This window comes from Strigops habroptila, chromosome 2 (assembly GCF_004027225.2).
Source record: "Strigops habroptila isolate Jane chromosome 2, bStrHab1.2.pri, whole genome shotgun sequence".
NCBI lineage: Eukaryota > Metazoa > Chordata > Aves > Psittaciformes > Psittacidae > Strigops > Strigops habroptila.
In genome coordinates this window covers 103,899,747-103,921,391 of record NC_044278.2, presented here as the reverse complement: position 1 = coordinate 103,921,391, position 21,645 = coordinate 103,899,747, and the positions used below count along the sequence as shown (strand labels likewise).

The following is a 21,645-nucleotide window of genomic DNA, read 5'->3' as shown; positions in this document are numbered from 1 at the left end:
TGCTTTTATCTTCTTTCTTTCTGTAGACATTTTAAAACAGATCTGGTTTAAATATTTACTCGTGAAAAAATGAGTTTGTGAATTGCTAGAGGCAAAGTTGAAAGGATTCTATAATGAACAAGTAAAGAGAGTATTAGAGGCAAGGAGAATTGCTATCACCTTTGTGTAAACTTTAAAGGGGACACAATGGCTTATGTGTGTTTTTAGGATGTCAGAAAATTAAATACACAATGATATAGTTATATTTTAATTTGCTTAGTTCAAGTAAATAAACTGTAAATACCAATCCTACATATAGCATCGTCATCTAAATATTAGGTCAGAAATGAAAGCATGTTTTTAAAGTTACTATTTATGTTCATTTGTAACCTGAAGACATTTTTTCTCACCTGAAGACTTTTTTTGGTTTTTTTTTTAACTGAATGACATAAAAGGTGTCCTTTGAATTGGGATCTAGAGTGAAAACTATCAATCAGAGATGTAATTTCTGAATAGTCTATCCCAAACTGATATCTGTTCAGCAGAGAAACAGTGATGCAGATACAGTTCAATGATTCTGTTTTCTCAGCACCAATTTGGGCTTGCAAAGTTCACTCGCTTGTCTGCTCAGGCCAGCATTGTGCTGCCCTAATGGTTATGTTTAAGTCGCTAATGAAACTCTTCAGTAAACTAGATTGTGACTCTATCCATGATGTAAGAAGAATTAAAATAACTCTCCTTTTAAGGTTATTTTTAAATCTTATGAGTTTGTTAACCCCAAAACACTTGTGGTGACACAAGTGAAGAGGAGATGTGGGAAAGGATAGGGTAAGAAGCAGAAGATCTTCCAAAGATACCATTCGTTTGTTTGAGCAAGCATTATGCTTTCAACTAGTCTGCCTTAGTAAATAAACAAACATTAGAAACCATACTCCTTATCTTCTTTTGGTCCTAAAAAGATGGCAGATTAAAATTAAAGCAATAGAATTATTTTATCAGCTTGGCTATGTCAGCTATTCCCTCAAGTTTTTCCTGTTGTATTGTTCAATTCAAATTACAGGAACAGCATCAGAATCACCAGAATCCTCTAGCCTCTGGACAGGCTTTCTACTAAACAGAAGAACCCGTGACATTGAACTTTTTCGAGCTGCATTAAAAAAGTAGTTCCTAGCAGTTCGGCATACTGTTCCATTCTGGACCAATCTACAGTCTGTGGTGTTCCCCTGTCATGTGCAAATTCAGCCTAAAATTTGGCTGTAGGAACAGTTAAATTGTAGGAGTCAAGGAAGAGAGGAAATGAACCCCTGTGTGCCAGGAGCATTTTACAGCCAAATCACCACCAAAAGAACAACCTTGCCCTGCTTTTTACTTTTTTTTTTTTTTTAATTTTCTGCACTGCTAAAATAATAATACTGTGCACAGTATGTCCAGCCAAACTCATTCTTCCTTCTCCAGCTTGTCTTCATGACATAAAGAAAGGAGCATGGGAAGATGAGTGGGGACAGGATGGAGGCGGGATACCATTCTGTGTGGAGCTTGGGAAACAAGCTGCTATATGTTCCAGGAAATCAATAGATTCTTTGCTTCAATGAAGCAGAAATGTTTTGTGGAATAAGTCACAGCAGTGGAAATATCTATGGTTTCATTGTAGCATCATATGTCTTTGAAATAAACTTGCACTTGAGTCTAAAATTGCTACTTTTTTTGCCATGAACCACGTTTTGAGATACTGATTTCATTGGTAGTAGTTTCAAATATAAAGCATCTCTGAAACTAGAATATAAACAGTTTTTCCAAAGATGAGAAGTAAGAGTAAAGACTGCAGCTTGTTGAGAGAAAATACATATCACAGATGTATTACACTGTTTCCATATAATGGTGGAAACATTACATTTTCGTGTGAAGCATCCATATCTTACCTGCTTTAAGGAATTTCTTTAAGGAATTTCTACAGCACTTTGTCGCAAAGCTCCCTTGAGTATTCTTCTGTAGTGGTTTTTTTTTATTATTATTATTAGTTTGCTTCTGTATGTTTACAGAATTGTTTTTCTGAAAATCAAATGTAAGTAAGTGTCCTAAACTGCAGTTGAGTCTCAGTCTTTAAATCTACAAGGTATGTTGTTTCCCTAATGAAAGGTTTAAGGGATGAAATCTGGTGGTATTTCCTTCTTCCTGGTGTTAAAAGTAGCTAGTAGAGGAAAAGTAAGATTTGGTATAAATGTACTTGTTTACATTTACAAGATTAGGGTCTGTGATTTTGTAACCTTTCGTGGGAGTGTAATGGGTATTTGGGGTACGCAAGGACTGTACTTCAGAACAAAAGATAAAAAGCTAGAAATTACAGTATGCAGGGGAATATTGTAGGGTAACAAAATACATGATTAAAAGTAAAGGGGGTTTGGAGGCTTGTTGGCTACATATGTATTCTGTAAAATACTTTTGCTAGTGGTAAAAGAAAAAAACTCCCACTGTCTCAGCTTTGCTGGAGTTTTATACATTATTTCATTAAACATAAATACAGCGTTTTAACTTGAGAGAAATTTTTGGCTGACACTCAATTCCACATTAGTTCCTCTGTTTACATAGTGGAATTTTAATTTACTTGTTTCACTTTCTTCCTTCTGTTTACAGAATTTTGTGATTTGAAAGCTGTCCGACTCCAGTTAATGTTTCTTCAGCTATTGAATATTTCCGTAATTTTTATTTGGTTGCTTTATACAGTAAGCTTTGTATTACTAATGCAAAGCAGCCTTTGAAAGTAGGCTGCTTATGCATATGAGGCAACCGGCCACTGAAAGTATATAGCATGTGAAAAATGTTTTTAATTATTTGGTTCTATTCCAACATGTATGTCCATCTTATTTCAGTATTTTGCCTGATTTGGGGTTACATCATATCATCTCTCATAATCCCCTTTGCTGTGCTGGACACTGTGATAGAAAGCAGCTGGAATACTGTATAAACCTTTCATTTCACAGTCATGAGGAGTGACAACTAATTTAAGTACAGCTAATAGCATCAATAGCTTATAAATATCAGTACTGCTTTATTACAGAGGCATTAGTTTTCCATTATCTCATAACTGAAATGTAGTAAGTCGGTCTGATATTTTCCATATGTGACCTGATGGTAGAGTAACTTATCTTCAGGAAGTCTGAAACAAATTTGACTAGGTGTTTCAGAGAGATGAGAATTGCTATTCATGTCTTATAAAGTTTTATTACAATTTTTCTTCTTTCACTCATCGTAGATCAAAGACTTAACCTAGGAAACTAAATGTTTTCAATTCCTTGTCTTTGGTAATTGTGATGCTTCTGACCCACTGGGGAAAGATTCATGTGCAACTTCTTAGACTCAAACAGCTTCTTTTCTTCCTATTCTGAATTTGCATCACATGCTGGGCTTCCCTCCTAAAAAAAAAGTTGCAAAAAGTGGGCAGATTTTTCTTTCTTTTAATACCAGAGATGTTGCCACTAAAAGTAGTTATGATAGTTCTGAAACATTACTTAATGGAGAGGAAATTTAAATTCATTGCATAGTTCAATCATGTTCCAAAACTTTCTCCTTGCCTAGCTCAGAGAGATTTTTTACATAGGCATTCCCACCTTACTTTCAGTATCTCCTGTTGTCTGTATCTATCATTTCTGTGCCTGTATCTATGGAAGTACTTCATTATGTAGCTTATTATCACTAAATATATATTATTACTCCTCTTTCTCCTATTAAAAAAAGAAAAAAAAAGCACAGAGTGCACTAAACATGCGGGGTGGGGGTGGGGGGGCGAGAGAGGGGAGGGGGAGGGAAAGGATTTTCAATAGAAGAAAATTTAGCTTAAAATTGTTGAAATGAAATTGCAAGGGGGTATTAATTCCAAACCCAACAGAATTTCTGTGTAGGCAGAAAGACTCCACCAAGGATTTGGTAAGCCAAAGGAACCAAGATTTGGAAGTCAAAGCACTTGGGTCTTCCAGTCTGTCTAAACTGTCAAACTTTTGTCTACTTTCTTGCACTATCCTTAAATATTTTGTTCCATGCAGTTTTCTTTTTGCAGAGGAAAATGTTGTATCAGAAAGATTTCTAATCATGTGTGATATAGCTTAGTGCTGCAAAACTGTAGGTGTGAGAGCAGTTTTAATTTGCTATTAACTTTTTTAGAACAGAAGTGCTCAGTATAGCGTGTCTGCTGTATTATGAAAGATTTCTCATTTGAGTCCATAGTAAAAAGATAGCAACCTGAACAACTTCAGCAATTCTAATGACTGTTTGATATTTCCTGATCTTCATTGAAGCTTTTATAGTGGCAGTGAATGAGGTCACTTATTTTGTGCCTGCTACCTCAAATCTAACACATTTCTTTACGCAGTGAAATTTTGTTTCACAAAGTGAGTTTCTAGTAATCCAGTTCAAGCTACAAACTAAAAGAACTTGGCTAGTACTGAATGCTTTAGAAATATGCTTAGTATAGGCAGCTCTAGCCTTGTCAAGTATTTAGAAGTACTTAAGGCTTAAATATCCAAATAGGCCAAGAATCCTGGCTCCAGTATTGCATCACCAACTGTCCTGCTTGACAACTACCTAACTGTAAACATTTAAGAGCCCAAGATTCACAGACTATGGTCTCCCAGGGTATTCCACTGTTTCTGGGTCCAGGTGGCTTGGACACATTGCAGTTTTAGATTAGGCCAAAATGATTGTGGTTCATCTGCTTTCCCCTGACTGCCGTGGAAGGAAATAGATATGCATGGACTGGGCAGAATGCTCTCAATAGGTTCCTAATTGGAGAATACAGTCCACATTCTCTATCACAGTCAATACAAGAGGTAATGGAATTGGAATTTTAGGAGTCACTTATGAAGTTCTTTGTATACTTCAGTGTAAAAACTTTTCTGGATAACTTCTTTTTCCTTGTCATGTTGACTAACTGTGTTGGCTTCTTGTCCTTACTCTTTGATTCTTACATCACAAGTATATTTCCATCACAGCTAGGTTTCCAGCATTGTGTATGCAGCCTACATGGCACAAAGCTTAGCACTGCAGGGCCTGTGTCTAGTTGTATTCCTAGTTTCATGTCTTATCAAGTTAATAAGTCTGAATATAGCTGAATTGTTCTAGGTATCTTAAGAAAATTATATTGTTCATAATTCTCCCATTCTGACTGCAACCATGGAGATGGTTAAATAATAAATTCCAATTTTAATACTCGGAGCTTTTGAAAAAGAGAGGAAAAGCATATCTGCTGTCTATGTTGTTTGGATATGCTGATGAAAGTATACCATTAGACTACTCTTTTACTGAATAGAAATATTTTTCAAACAGTGAAGAGTTTAAGGTCCCTTCTAGCCCAAACCATTCTATGAATTTGAGTTGTATTTTTGAAGTAAAGCTTAAGCAATTAACAAATTTCCATTTAAATTGTTATGTATGACTAATCAGCCAAACTTTCCTCCCTACTTCCTGCTTTGTGTTTGTGTGAAGCACAGGTGACTGGGTCAGGCTTTCTATTTCAATTATTTTGCTCCTTAATCTCAAGTAATGGGCAAACCTCTGTTTTGCTTCTCACAACCTTTGTATTATTAGATGTGTTGAGACTCACCAGCAAATCCTAGAGGAGGTCTGCTGATAACTTCCAATGGAAATTTAAAAAGATGAATATGGCTATGTAAAGTTTCTGCCAAGTTTAGCAAAAATCAATGCATATAAAAAAAAAAAAAAAAACATAAATAGACAAAAAGTTTACCTCTGTGTTTCATTTTGTTTTGTTGGGTTTTTGGGTTTTCTTTCTTTCTACCGTCTCCCCATCCTCCTCCAATAAAAAGTATGATCAACAGGAAGGAAAGTAACCACAGTTCTCCAGAAACTGGTTTGTAAGTAATGGGATGAAACTTGGTAATTGTAAATTCAAATGTAGCGTAAGGAATACATTCTAAAATATGACTTATTGAACAGAAAAAGTTTAACACACTGCTTCATGCACTATAATGAGTAAATCCTTTATGTCAGGGAATGAACCTGCACAAAAGCATCATTAAAGGACTTTTCTGCTGTATTAGGTGGTGTGGGTTTTTTTACCTTCTCACTCATTCAGAAGTACTGTCTTTTTTTTCATTTCCTTGATTGTAATTGTGTTTGTACTTCTTGAATGGAAAGGTTTTCCGAGTAGCTGTAAAAACACAAAATGTCCTTGAGATACTAATAAATATTTCCGCGACATATGCAAGATCCAAGGTATGGTTCATTAACAGAGACTTTGTAGTAGCAGTGCAAAGCCAAACAAAATTTGGATTTAATGAGTATTTCTTGGTAATATTTCTTTCTGAGAGCTCTACAGAAGGGTGTACTTTGAATCCCCTTTTTCTGTGTGTCATTTTTCAAGGAAATTGTTAAATCTTTCCCTTTATTATATATGGTAATTATAGTATGTGATTTTTTTCTTTTGGCAAAACATGGTTTCTTAGGTTGATTTCACACATGTTGTCATAATCAAGGCTGTGTGAGATGGATTGTGAAACTTTCTTCTGGATCAAAATGTAGATGGAAAGTTCCAAAGTGAAGAGTTTTTTGCATGTGAAATCTGATTGAGGTGATGCTAAATGGAAGAAGGAAGCCCAAACTTCTACACTGGTAGCGAAAACCATTCGTATTGTAACCTTATTTTGTCCTGGCAAAAGTAAGGGTTAGGGTTTTTATGTGGGTCTGAAACTAATACTCTTTCTTTTATTTACATTTTATGCAAAATGCTGGTGGTGCTACTAAGTGATAAATAAGGAGGTAGAATACTCATTTTATCTTAACATGCCAATTAAGGCATTTGTACTTTTTAAGGATTCCTAGTTTATGGTCTTTCTGATGTATTCTGACTCATGAAAATTACTACTTCAGTTGCTAGCTGACGAATGAAGGTGCCAACACAGCAAAAATACCAAACCAGAATAACCCTTTCTAGTTCTTTCCTGCTGTTACTTTGTGCAAGCTTGTGATGTAACACGGGTGGGATGCTGCCATAAGGTTTCCTCTTCCAGAATTGGTGGGCTTGTGTCCCACCTTTCTGTTGATTGACCTTCACAGACGTTCCTGAGGCTGTAAGAGGCTATCAAAAGGAAGTGCTTTGTTGCTGAAAGTCAAACATTTCCTGTCATTCCACATCTCTATCATTAAAGTTCTAGATTTATCTGGATTGAGATGAATTGGGTCTGTTGACAGAATACATATCAGAGGCTTTGGTGGTTATAATTGAGCACGCGGCTTATTTCTCTAATGCCTGCATCATACTAGTCTCTGGATCTGTGGAAGAAGTTTCCTTCATGGCAGTTTAGCATTCTTGGGGGGAAGCTTCTTTTTCCTTCCTGGCCACTGAAGGTCAGGTTTCCAAGAACAGAGAATTTTACTTCAATTTTTTTTAACTATTGCATATTTGAAGCATGCTGAATGTTGCCAGTGGCCCATAGGTATGACAGTTGTCATTTCTGGCTGCTAAAAATAATTTCAGAATTGTAAATGCAAGTGTTACTGCAAACCTCTTAAGATACATGATAAGATTAGAATTGTGTCATCTTCTATTTGGTTTCCTAAGTGAACACAGTATATACAATGTTGGTGTCACTTATTATCGCTTCTACAAAAATTCTTTTGATCCTGATGACTAATTTCAATCCATGCTGACAGGGTAACAGAGACCTCAGACAAGGAGTTTTCTGCTATTGCAAAAACGAGTGATCTAGTCTAGCAGTGGACAAGGAGCTACATTAGTGTACTTCCTGAAAAGGTTGTAGCATAAGCTTCTACACACTTGTCAACAGCAGAAAATCTGCAGAAAGGAAAGTAACGTAAAATAAATGGTAATTTCTTGACTTCTTGAAAGTCTTCATTTATTGCGTTTGGGGGCAGGAAAATTTGAATACTAGAAGTTTGAAACTTTAAATAAAAATTATCTAATATAACATCTAGAAGATTAGTATCAGCTACTTAGTCCCCACTTGGACAGTTGTTAGCAATAGAAATATTAAATTCTTTTCAGAGTGAGCAGATGTAATTTAAATGGCTTCCATCACACAAATGGAAATCATAGAATAAATTAAGAATGGAGATTTTTTTCAACACTTTAATTAATATATAAAATATGTATGATCATAATCCAGTGAAGTTTTAAGTAGATGGTATGAAGTTGAGGTGATATTTGACCAAGCTGAATTGCACTGAAAAGCATGGACTTTCTAGTTTCAGCATGAAAATCGCACTAATCCGCCTTTATCTACTAAAGTATGTATTTATGTATTTTGGAGAGAAAATAGTATTCCAATGTAAATGTCTTTGAAAATACATTATTCATTGCTTGCTACCATGTGATGGAAAATGTATAGCTTGAGATTAAAATGGAAATTCAACTTGCGGTTTTAAAGGAAAAAAGAGTCATTTATTTCATGAATTCACATCACAAGTTCATGCAACTGTTACTAGGAGTTTACAAAAGTGGTGCCCATCTGGCATTTAAAGGGTTATATTTAATCAGTACACAGTAACATATACAGCAGATTTCATATCTTTGTTCTAACTCACAGCTGGCAACCCTATTTGCTAATCCCAGTGAAAGCTTCAGTTTGAAATACAAAACTACTTTTGAACTTGCATATCCTTCCCCACAGATGTCTGGAGCCTTGGTGATGTGTTTCTTTTATGATTCCTTTTAAATCGGAGAATGAATTGTTGCATTAAGAGTGAAATTATGGGTTCATTCCCTGACAATGTAATAAAACCTTAAATATCCGTTTCAACAGCATGTTTTATATAGCAAAAGAAACTTGAGTGTGACCAAAATACTTACGTTTGCATGGTTTTGTGTAGTAAAAATTCACTGTAAAGATTTCAGTTCTTTATTAGGTTAAAAAATTCCTTAGTGTATAGAATGATGAAGTTTGCAATTGCAATATTCACTTCTGGTTTATTCATCTAAAATGTGAACAAGCAGTTTGGAAGCACATTTTAGTTTTGTTTCTTCACTCTGTTAAGTACAGTTAGAAAATGAAATTCTCATCTTAACTGCAGCATATGTGAATTTCAATATGTTTTTTCAAACCAGTTTACCATACTTTTGTTTCTAGTAGTAACTTGTACAACCTTTCATCTTATGAGTCAATCCTATAATTAGTATCCTTCTTTGCCAGAGGCGTACTGCATGTTTGTTTTAGGTACAGAATGTCTGCAAGAAATTTAACTTAATCATTACTTTTTAATGTAAGAGCTGGTTAGCTCAATTACACCAGATTAAAGTGAACTCAAAATTCCTGAGTTAAGGAGAAGGGGCTAATCATTGACCTATACTGAATAAGTACTATTTCCTATGAGGTTTTTTTTATGTGTACTTACTAACGTGGCTAGTCCTTTAGCTGAATCTTGCAGTGGCTGTAAGCAATTATCTGTTTGTTGTATGGAGTGGATTTGTCAGTTTCTTATTTAACTTGGCCATTAGGTTGATCAAAATTATTCCAATATTGCATACATTGCAGTAAAGCTGCAAAACATTTTTTTTCTTCAGTTAATTTTTACTTTACTGTGTTTAGGGGTAATCTGAAAAAATTAGTAGGTACAGCTTTTCAGTAATTGAGGGGTTTTTAATTCATTTTTTTTTTTAGATTTAGACATTTTCTAATTACAGAAGCATTACACCATTTTAAATATATTAATTTAATAACATGCTTTTAAGCTATGTTCAGACTGAAAATACTACTTTAAATTTATCTCTCATAATCATCCAGCTAATTCTGGGAATGGTTGCATTAGAACCACTTCAACAGCACTGAGTTTTGGTGCCTTTGGTTTAAATACATGCTGACTGCTATGGCTTTTGGGTACACAGAGTCCAAGTTCTGACTGCCATGTGAGATAAAATGCAGCTAAACAAATGCAAAGTACTTTAGCCATGTTTCTCTTAAATTTCTTGTTTTAAAGAAATATAGTAGAACACACAGAATCCATCTAGGGCTGAAAATTTCCATATTGCCAAATCTATATTAAGGAAATCTATATTAAGCAAAAGAACACTGAAATATCTCTCCAGAGAGCTGGAATTACCTGGAGGACTGTAACGTATTGGAAACGGGAAAAGATGCAATAGGCTTAGAACAGGAGTTGTGCACTAAGAGCCTTAGCGATAAAGATTCATTATAAGCTAACACCTCATGAACTGGAAACAACCTAACAGAAGAATGACCTAATGTTCCTACTGTTCACTTGTATCCTTACAGTTGTTGTCCTCTATTTTGCTCACCTTTAATTGTTTAGGTGGTAGGCCTCATGCATTCTCACTCTTACAGGTTCACTTGTGCTAAAGCAGTACACTACTGACCTCCTCTTTTAGAAAGGCCAGAGAGGGATCTTACATGTTATTTTGGGCAGTGACATCTGCCTTTGAGGCTGTGACTGTTTCTTAAAAAGATTATCTCTTTGTAACAGCTTTCTTAAATAAAGAGTTGTACCCACCAATTTTAATGAAGTTTCAGTTAAGTGCAGTGGTATAATTGTATGTGCGTACTACTGAATGCAATTCACAGTTACCATATCTGCATGTGGAAATCTAGGATGGAATTAATGCACCCTAATTTAGGCATATAAAAGTTAATGCTTAACACTGAAGTTGTCAGCCCAAACACCCACTGATAATCGGTGGAGAGAATTAGGAACCTCAAAAGTTTAGGCAAGCCAGATAAAGTGAGCTTCAAATGACTAACACTAATCAGTCTTTCAAGCCTTTTTGGTTTAATCACTTCTCTGGAGATATCTATTTCTGGTTCTGTTTTAGAAAGAGAGCCTAAGGTGAGTAGCTCTGACTTTGTCATTAGACCTTCAGACTTCTGAAGTTAGAGTTTCACCTAGATGCCAGTATCAGGTTAGATGAAAACTGCAAATTCAACATTGAATGATTGTCTGTCTTCCTAAAACCTGATCTTCCTCTTTTTATTCTTTTTTTTCTTTTTTTTTTAATTAACTTTAAGGAGGAAAATCAGAGTGTAGATTTTTATTTTTTTTTTACACTCCTACTAAATGAATAAAAACATAAATTAAAAATGCTTTTCTTATTATTCGATGAAATATTTCTTACAGATAGAAGTCCCCATTCTAAGAAATCTTGCCGTAGTTCAAATGTGCCAGAATTGAGGCCTGAAGCCATAATTAGATTCCTTCACATGCAGTCACTCTGATGCAAGTTTTATTTACATTGTTGCATACGTTATTTCCCGCTGAGCCGTTTTTCATTTACAGGATGGGATAGGCAAAACCTATAATTCTGTCTGGCCTTATTTGCTACATGCTATTTTATATTCCATGCAGAATGTGAATTACTACTTACCACTGAGCTTTTCAGTGGTTCTGTCACTGTAAAGCAGTTGTTAGGAGTTTTGCAGTTTTTAGTGACTTTTATCTTTACAACTGAAGTGATGTAAAATTTATTGTGTTAACTGTTACACAGTTAATGAACTGAAACAGAGAAATTAAAGTCTAAATAGTCAAAAGTGTCCAGTCCCCTGCACCCTTACTTGACAAACCCAGAGTAGGATTCTTCCTTGATTGTGACTCTCTATAATACCTACATCTATAAGCTGGTGACTTTAGGGCTCACTCTGTATTTAGTAGAGTGGAATGATCAAGGGAGGTGTTTAGAACAAATCAGATTAATTGTACCCTAAAAGATTCTTTCTCTCCTCACTGTGGTAGAGAAAGTTCAGGTGACTCCCTTAGAAGCAGATGTTTGCTTTGGTCAGAATCTCACCAATAGAGCTTGTCTTCTCAATGATAACCTTTCAGAGTGTCTTCAGTATTCTATGACTAATTCCTGGTGACTTCTCTTAAAGACGGGAGACTTTATGTTTCAGATTAAGTGATATAACAAAGCAAAGATCTTGTATGCAGCAGCCTTTTGTTCTGTATGACTTCACTTTATCCCCAAAGCTTTAAGTGGGGAATTAAAACCTGCATTTTATAAGCTATCATTATTTCTGACTTCAAAGCTACAGCCTTTTCATCTGTACTATAGTTTGCATGTGTATGCTCACTATTGCACAGTAGATAGTTTTCTTTGCAGTAAATCATAACATTTACTTTGATATTTGCGGTATTACAGTAAGCTGGTGGTAAATGTCCAGCTTCTAAAGGTGTTAAGGCTATATGTTAAAAAATTATGAAAATTTGTATTTAATCCCATGTATTTGAGATTACTTACCCCCAAAAAACATTTTTAAAAGATGCTGAGGTTGCAAAGTCGAACATTGAAAAGTTAGAAAATACTGGCAGGGTTGGTTATGCAACTCACAACTTCCACCTCAATTCAGAATGGTAATTCAGCCCAGTTGTATGTAGATATTATGAAATAGTCTTAATTACATAAACTCACTGTGTTTTCTACAGTATAGATATATTTTCCGCATAATATGAGGAAAAGCTAACAGTTATGTTTAAAAAAACCCAAAATAACACCCCCCCCAAAAAAAATCCCTACCCTTGCCACCCACTGTTCACCCCCCCCAAAAAAAAACCAAAACAAAATCAAACCAAAACCCAAAAAAACCCCACCCAACCCCGCCAAAAAACCCAACTACCACTCCGCATTCAGAAGTAGTGGCTTTGCCTGGAGAATTTCACCGACACTAGTGATATTTTAACATAATCGTAAACAGGAAAAAAGTGGTGGGCAAGCCTTAGTATGATTTATTTAATTTTGTTGCATTCTGCGTTTCATGTGACTGTTGACTATGCAAAAAGGGGTCCTTAATACTTCTGCTGAAGCTTTGCCCTGGGACAAATTTAACTGGAGAGGAGAAATAAGATTTACCAAGTTCATCTGGCAGCCTAGTGGCTAAAACAATCTCCATGGAGGTGGCAAAGGAGGCACTTGAACCTCTATCTCATGCTTCTTGGCCTCTTCAGCAAAAGACAGAAACCCCATCATTACTTCCTCTTTCAAGAGTTGCATCTGAAAGGCATTACAAGCCATGCTCATGATTTCTCCCCTCTCAATTTTAAAACAAGATCATAGATTTTTGTTCTCAAGAGAGTTTCAAGAGAAGATGGAAGCTCCTCTCTGCCACTCATGAGTAATTTATGGGAAGAACAAGTTTAGTATAATTTTCCAGATTTCTACATCTCGCCAGGGTGATGATGGTAAGTTTAGGCACCATGTTACTTAGTGTGGCAGATATTTCAGATTCTAGTCTATGTTTAGCTTTTTCTTCACACTATATAGGAAGTATGTAATCTAATATGGGCCTCTAGTTTCCCAGATAGAGACCCTGGATTTACAATTACAGATTTTTAGGGCTTAACTTTTACGTACTTAAGACCTGTGCCAAATGACCAAATCCTTTGTCACTCTTCAAAATGGATACTAAAATATAGTGGCATCAATTTATATGTCCATTGATTTTTCAGACTCAAAAACTTATCTGAAAGTTGTGGGACTTTTTAATTTCATTTCTCATATTTGCTCAATTCAGAAAAAATATTTTTGAAATTTAGTATAAGAAATCCTGACAGCATCAGAATGCATGTGCACACACACATGTATTCCCAGATCTTTTTACTACTGATTTTTTTATTAGTCACATCTTAGAAGTGGGCTCTTTCTGCACGGGATTTCTATAGCTGGAAGAAATTCCTTAGCTTTTTTATTTTTCATATTCAGTAATAAAAAATGCAAGTACGTGACAGAGATTTTGAAGAGCAGAGATGTCTCCTAACCATCAGGATTTCATTTCCTTACCCAGTTATTTTGTATTTTAGTTGTAGACCAGAAAGCAACAAGGGAGAGGTGCTAAAATTTTATCAGAATTTTTATGGCTGCTGTAACTTGTAGTTTTCTGGACTAGATAGGTTGCTTGGGCCAATTCAAAAACTTCCTTTTTAAGCAAGATAACCAAATGACCCTGCACATAATTTGTTATTCAAATATGGTAGGTTTTGTAATGCATCACTCATATATTTTTATTTGAATATACAACCTCTATTGCCTAAAGTTATAAAAACTTTGTAACTGAAAATTAGGACAAGATACCCTGTGATTCTGATGAGAAAACAAGTATCCAGTTTGCAGACAGAAGTGAGGTAGCTGAGTACTGTTATTATCTTGACAAAAAGTTTTTAAAACAAGAGAAAATCATCGCTCTTGAAAATGTACAGCAGACTGTTAGTGATGTTTATCAAAGTTTGTATTAACAAATATAGGATACAGGCTTGTAGTTGTCATGCAAGCTTTTGCTCTACTCCCTGGGTTTTACCACAGCTGAACCAGGACACAAGGAAATAGCTGGGGTAGAAAGTGAAGTGTTAGAAATTACTTCTCATTGAATCAGAGGGAGACAAATCTTTTATGACTGATTTACAATTCACTTCCTACTTTACTGTTGGTAAACTGTTACTGTTAGTTGTTTGGTGATTGGTGATTTATACAAATGTATACATGGTAATGTATTGATTTCAGTGACTGTGGGTGTATGTGGCAAGTGCATTTGCGTGCCAGCAATGTGAACCTGCATGTTTGTTTCCTGCTCAGGTGAAGGCATAACATGTCACAGCTGCTCTGCCACTCTCAGTCACAGTTACAGGATGGAGCCTTCCATGCTGTCATGTTTCAATCCATACCCAAAACCAATCTGCGCACCAATCTACAAGCTCATCACACAGCAACTATAGGACCTAGTTTGAACCTTTTAGAGCAGATCTGTACCCACTATGCATGGGTTTCACAATGTGCAACTACACTTTTGATTGGTGAAAATGGGTTACTCTGTTGGCTAAAAAACAACCTTTAGGCATGCTTATTCTTATGTTTACATACATGCCATTGTCGTTTAATTAATGAATATACAATTAGATTCTAAAGGGTATATGGTCTTCTTCTCCTCTTTTAGAAAACAGGTAATGGCAGCAGTTATGCACTTGAAAATCGCAACACAAACTCCTCTGCTTATATGGGCAATGCCTTGTATAAGCGTTTTGTAATTGGGAGTGATACTGTGTGTATGCAAGCAATAACTGTCATGAACAGTCTTAATTGACTCAAATACTGCACCAAGTTGGTTTTATTCTGCAAAGATAAAGTAGGAGTGAACATACAGAATACAGAACAGATACTTTCTGTTTTCACCTTCTGTTGAAATGACAAAGCAACTTTCATAGCCTGAGTGCGACGGATACTTTCTATAGTTGGATTTGAAGAAGAGACTATCCTAAAATTCTATGTTCTTTTTCACAAAACATGTTTGGAAAATAGTTCAGTTAAAAGTATGAGTTAGAAGTGAAGGAGGAAGTAGGTGTTCTGCTGTATCTAGCAATCTCACGTGTTCTGGCACAAATTTTGTGATACTAATTTGATACATGAAAAAACCTGAGAAAGACATTACATTTTCTGCAAACCAGATATTAGACACCCTCAGCTGCCAGGAGTGTAAAGAAAACTGCTAAAAGCAGAAGTCAGCAAAGTAATTGCTGGCACCACTGAAGTCATATTCACAGCAGTATATAGTTTGTGCCACCAGACCATGCTGAGTATTTCTGATTTATGGAGGAGAGACATGCTGTCTTATTCACATTAGTAACCAGTTATGTTATGTTGGGAGCTGGGGGGAATATGTAGTTCAGCAGTGACACAGATCTTATCCCACTTCCTCTGATTTTTTGCTTACTCTGATTTTCTGCAGGTTATTTGAGGGTACCAGTGAGCTGAGGCTTTATTCTCATGTAGTAGTATTTTTAAATGTCTAGACAGCTCTCAAAGGTAAAAGTTTTATGTATAAAACAATGTTACTTTTGTGCCCATATATCAGTTCAATTTAGATGACCATGGTAGTACCAAGAATTTACATCTTTTAATTACTGAAAAAAAAAACCATGTTGCAGAGGTTGACTATGACTTACATAGTGGTGTGTATCCAGTACTGTGGAGTTCATATATATTTTAAATTCACATACAGAGTGTAATTGTTCTAACATTTTAAGCATAAAAGGCAGTCAGCAGTGGGAGTTTGTGAAAATATGCAGTGCAAGAGAAATGGTCTTGGAAATGAAGAAATCAAATTCCAAAGATTTTAATTTATAAGCACATTTCTCAGCATTTCCAAACAATGGATAAATACTTGAATAGTCATTTTCTTCCCTAGAGCTTTATTTATTAAAAAAATAACAAAACCAGTAAAATGAAACAAAAAAGTTGTAGGGCACTAACTTGGAAACTAAAGGCTTTAAAGTCAGCACTTGGAGCACATTTGAAAAATGTGGTTTGACATGATGAACTTTTGGGTGTAGGCCATGCACGCAAATGGCTGTCCTGTTACAGATGTTGGGAGACTCTCTTTCTCCAGTGTTTACCACAGTCTCCAACAGTAATGTTTAATAAATTTTCTTACCCCTTACTTGAAAGATCAAGAGAAGGGAGGCAATCTGCTGACTTTCTGAATTGTATACACACATCATTTTTAAACATAATACATTATTTTGCTTACTGGGGACTAGGTAGAGGTGCTGTCTTTTTACTTTTAAGTGAACGTAAACATCTTTTAAACTTCTTTCAATATGAAGCAGTTTCAAGATAAGTCACATTGCCCTGCATTTTCAAGAGCTCACATACAGATAGCCACTGCAATTCAGCTGACAGGCAGTAACTTGTTAAGTTATTGTAACTTGAAGGTATGTCTAAGCCCTTAATTCTTGTCAAATTAAGGTTGATACCACTGTCTTGGGTCAATCAATGTAAAGATAATGGGCAAGGACTCTTTACAATAAACAAATGCTCCTTCCCCCTCTCTTCACCAGAAAAACCCATATTCCAGGAATTAACAGCATTTTAATTTATTTTTGTATCTTTTTTTTTAATCATGATTGCAAAAGGTGGCACTCTGTCGAATGTTACCATGTTATCTATCTAAGTGCAGTTTTGGTTAGCTTTGGTTTATTGAATAAACCCACTTTAGGTTAGCATTGACTTGACACGGTAAGAAAGAAAACCCAAACACGATATTCCACGTTTTATCCTCCTCAACTTTGGTAATTATTATATTATTATTTTATTATTTATTAAATACATGGAAGGCACTTTAAAATGTTACAAGTTCTGTTTTCACATGGTTAATCTGCCACAGAAAGATTTCTTTTAGGCATGCTGATTCCAGTAGTGACTGTAACTAATCACAGTTCTGAAAAAAAAAAAAAAATCTGAACAAATAAACATGAAATAAGCGATAAAGGAAGTCTTTTTCCATTTTATCCTGTCTCTAGTTGTTTGGTATAATGGGCTGAAAATTCAACTATTCTGTTTATTGGCAGAAGTTACAGTGATACAGCTGGGATTCATATGTTCCATGTTAGCTGAGTTACTGCTATTTAACCATCTTGGATTAACAGAAAATTTACTTCCTTTTAAGAACCACACCTTTGCATGTACTGACATTACAATGTAGTTTGGTTAATTAAGAAAGTGTATTTAGGCTTACTGCTCAAAATTATGCAGGAGATATAGCTTGGTAATTCTTCTTTAGTGCTAGCTAGCACATTTCCAGAATGTGTTGGAACTTAGACATAGAAAAGGAAATCTATTTCTTAAATAACATATATTTTCTGTGATGCATAATATGCACACACTTTCCAGAATCATAAACCAGTGTGCACCACCTCACTCCTTCATGAATGTATCACGTCCAATTCACAGAGTGCTTAGATACATATTTAAATTTAATCATGTAATCATTTAATAAATGTGTGAGTTTAAAATGTACCTCCTTGGTTTTCTAAAATGAGGCCATTAAAGTCTATCAGCCTGAAAAGAAAGAGTTTATGAAAATGCATACATATCTGAATGACACTGAAAGCAGAGTTCAGCAATGCCCAACGGGCCACTTACTTCTACAATAGCAATCCACTTCTGAAATGTTGGTCTCTGGAGGGAAGATCACTATCATTATAATTAGAGCTACACTACAATGGACTGCTCACAGTAGCTGTTCCAAAAAGTTCTTTGAAGGTGAAGATGAGTGGTAGGCATTCTCAGGAATAGATAATTGCTTTCTCAAGGAAAGTCAACCAAATAAAAGAAATACTAAACCAAATGGCTAAAATAAATTTAAACTTTTGCCATCCCTGCTTAAAATAAAATCCTGTATTTCTAGTTCGGCTGTTGCTGATGGGCACTAAAGAAATATATATCACTTATAATTTCCCAGAATATGTAATTATACTTGTAAATAGACATATTTCGTGAGCAAATGAATAACAAAAATATAACAGCTTCACCTCCAGAACTATTGTTCTATTTTTGCTTTCAAAGTTTACAATTCTTTTTTCTCCTAATTATGAAGGCCTAATTACTAAGAACTGTTTAGTGCTTTTAGGTAGGTACATTGATAAAAGTAGGTCTATTGATATGAAAAATATTTGAAGATGTTCTGATCAGTTTTTTATTGTCTTGTTTGTAAGTACTTGTCCAGGCTGTCTTTAACCTTCTAAAGACCAGATCAGGCAGATGACTAAAATTGAAAACCTGATATCAAAGCACAGTCCTTGATTTTCATGCCAAAGCCACCATGCATTGCTCTATAGACAGCTTTTTTTGGTATAGTTTTGCTGCTTCTCAGAGATTTATGTCCTGAAACTTTGCATACCATGCAGAAATTTCTGCAGTCTGTTAAAACTATGAACTTAAAACTACAGCTGCAAGAATCCTAGAACTAAGTGAAAAGTTTTCTCTGTGGAAGATTGTGATGCTCCTGCGAAAAGCATTCAAGTTGTGACAAAAAGATTATGATTGCTTTTTCTTTTAAATAACAATGAAGATCTGGAAAAGAGATCATAGAACTTAGCTCTGTGCGTAATAGGAATTATAGAACAACATAAAGGGAAGGACAGGTAAAAATTATTTAAGAGGAAAAGTACCTGAGATCCTGAACTGAAATTTTAGTCTGTTATCTGGAACACAAATAATGGACTATCTGCCATGATAATGAAAATGGTAACGTTTCAGTACAAGGACACAGTTTCAAAATGTATGTGTAGTTCATACAGAATTCAGCCTCTTTATTGAGTTTTGAGATCTGCTCTATTTTAATAACTCAGACTTGCTGAACGGTTGAGGTAAGAAATGGCCTATGGAGATCATCTAGTTCACCCCCTCTGCTCAAGCAGGTTCACATAGAGCTGGTTGCTCAGGACCGTGTCCAGGTGGCTTCCAAGCATCTCCAAAGAGGAAGACTCACAACCACTCTGGTCAATCTGTACCAGTGCTTGGTTAACTTCACAATTTAAAAAGTGTTTCCTGATGTTCAGAGGAACATCTGTGTTTCAGTTTGTGCCCCATTGGTCCACTAAAAAGAGCCTGGCTCTGTCCTCTTTGCATCCTCCCTTCAAGGATTTATATACATTGAATGCTCTCCTGAGCCTTCTTTACCCTACACTGAGCAGCCCCAGCTCTCTCAGGCTTATTTCATAGGAGAGAGGCTCTAGATCTTCAATCACTTTTGTGGACTTTTTGTTGGACTCTGTCCAATTTGGCAAGTTAAAAGGGCATAAAAAAGATCTGCTATAATTTGTTCTTCATAATTTTGATGTGACACTGGAAAATAATAGTATAAATTAAAGGTAAATAGAAATATTTGAGCAGGTGTAAATGCAGTAACACTTGTTTCTTTTCACATTGAAATTGGGAAATTAACAGCTAAATATTCTTTCTTCTGAATAACAGCCATGATCTGACCTCTCCATTATTTTGTATTCCCCCACTTACCAGCAACTACATGATACTATAATCCACAGGAACTGTTTTTCTTTAATATGTCGGGCGTCTTTTTTAAAAATTTTGTATTTTTTATTTCCTAGAAGTTAATATTTTCTTTGGTACTAGGAGGTTTGAAGACTCAGAATTGGACGGAATGAAGTTTATTTTCAAAATATCTAGCTTTTTGGCAATCTGGCCATTATAACAAAGCAATGTGATATTGTAAACTCTTTGTTGCCCACGTTTGATGTGTGTAGAGGAAATACCACAATTATTTCACAAAATTATTCCTGAGTAATAAAATTCCATTGATTGCACTAAGCTAGAAAGTTCTCTCCTGCTGTTATTATACTGCAGTTAAGATATCAAACAATTATATGTATGTACAATTTAATTAGTGATTTTAATATACTCTGTCAGACATTCATCTCCTAATTTAAATTTCTGACTACACGGACCATTTTTTAAGAAATTATAGTCTTCAGGTTTTAACCAAAGATTTTCTGGCATAAATAGGCAATTTATCTTATTTTTATAAGTTAATAAAATATGGTTTGTGGTTGTTTAAAAATTTGCTGTCACAGAAATACTCCATTTTTTGTTCTTTTTTCTCATAAAACATTGAATTGATTTGGACTTCAAAGTAGGTGGAAATAGATGAGCTATCAAAATTCACACGTTGTTAAAAAAGAACTTGTTTTAAAAGACCATCTATAATTTAAGATAGTTTAAATAGCTGTGGTTTAACTTTGATACTTTAAAAAGATTTTTCAATTTTCCACATAATGTTTGTCAAAGCTAGAAAAACTGCTTAAGTCTTTACTTTTAGGAATATAAAGTCAGTTTTGAATTTTTACTAGAGGTATTATCTGTATTAAAAAACTATCACTGAAGAAAAAAAGATAATACACTTGAAATCCTGAATTTGGTCTTAGAAATTACTATGGTGACATGACATACACAACCAAGTGAAATAATATCTTTGGCAGCATTTGGACTTCTGGGGGGGGTTTCTCAGTTCTCAGAAAGTTTCCCTTTTTAAGGGAAGTTCATGTATTTTTGACTCCCTCTAGTGGGCAGCTTTCTCGGATATACACTAAGAAATGTTCTCCATATTAAAATCATCTGACATCATTAAAAATCGAGGTCTTGGTTTTCATGGTGAAGATCTGATTCCATTCTCATGGACAGTCAAAATGTGTTTGTGTGTGTCTGCACTCATCATAATTCATTTTGCAGTATATTTTTTGAAATACATTTTTAGTTGCTGGTATTTACGTCTATTTATATGTGCAACTAATGTTTATACATTACCACATGGAACATCCTTCTTTTTTGTGATAAAACCCTCTTCTATTTTCCAGACTTTCATTTACTGTAACTATTTATAGTAAATAACTATTTAACTGTATTCCTGAAATGTTTACAGTTCACCTTAAATATTCTTTAATTATGTTTCAGGTACCACCAAAGTAAATCTTGTGAAGATCCCGTCAACTGCTTCCAGTCCTCGAGACACTGCACTAGCAGCTGTTATATGCAGTGCCCTTGCAACTGTGCTCTTAGCTCTCCTTATTCTTTGTGTTATCTATTGTAAGAGGCAGTTTATGGAGAAGAAACCAAGCTGTGAGTTTCCAGTTATTACTGTTTCTTTGTAATATTTGTATATAGTGGTATTAGTTGGGCAGCTCTCTGTAGGTGAATAAATGTCTACAGCATTCAAGCAAGGTTGACACTGAGATGAACAAGCTGCCAAAAGCCCAAGACTCCATACAAGTTTGCCAATTCAGTGTAGATCTTCCAGCTTCTGCTGAGAAAATGCTGTGCAGATGTCCAGAAATAGTCCAATTGCATTAATTCTGTGCCACACTCTGTTAGATGCTGCACAGATAGATATACTTGGACCATTTGGGATCCAAGCT

General features: G+C 35.2%; 1 protein-coding gene across 7 annotated transcripts in view; it reads left to right on the top strand.

Moving 5' to 3' along the window:
* Positions 1-21,645, top strand: part of TNFRSF19 (TNF receptor superfamily member 19) — a 61,754-nt gene that overhangs the window by 30,166 nt on the left and 9,943 nt on the right. For all 7 annotated transcript variants that reach the window (XM_030476974.1, XM_030476968.1, XM_030476969.1 and 4 more), the window contains one exon: positions 21,185-21,349. In XM_030476974.1, the coding sequence (XP_030332834.1) occupies positions 21,185-21,349 (165 nt within the window). The remainder of the gene's footprint in view (positions 1-21,184; positions 21,350-21,645) is intronic.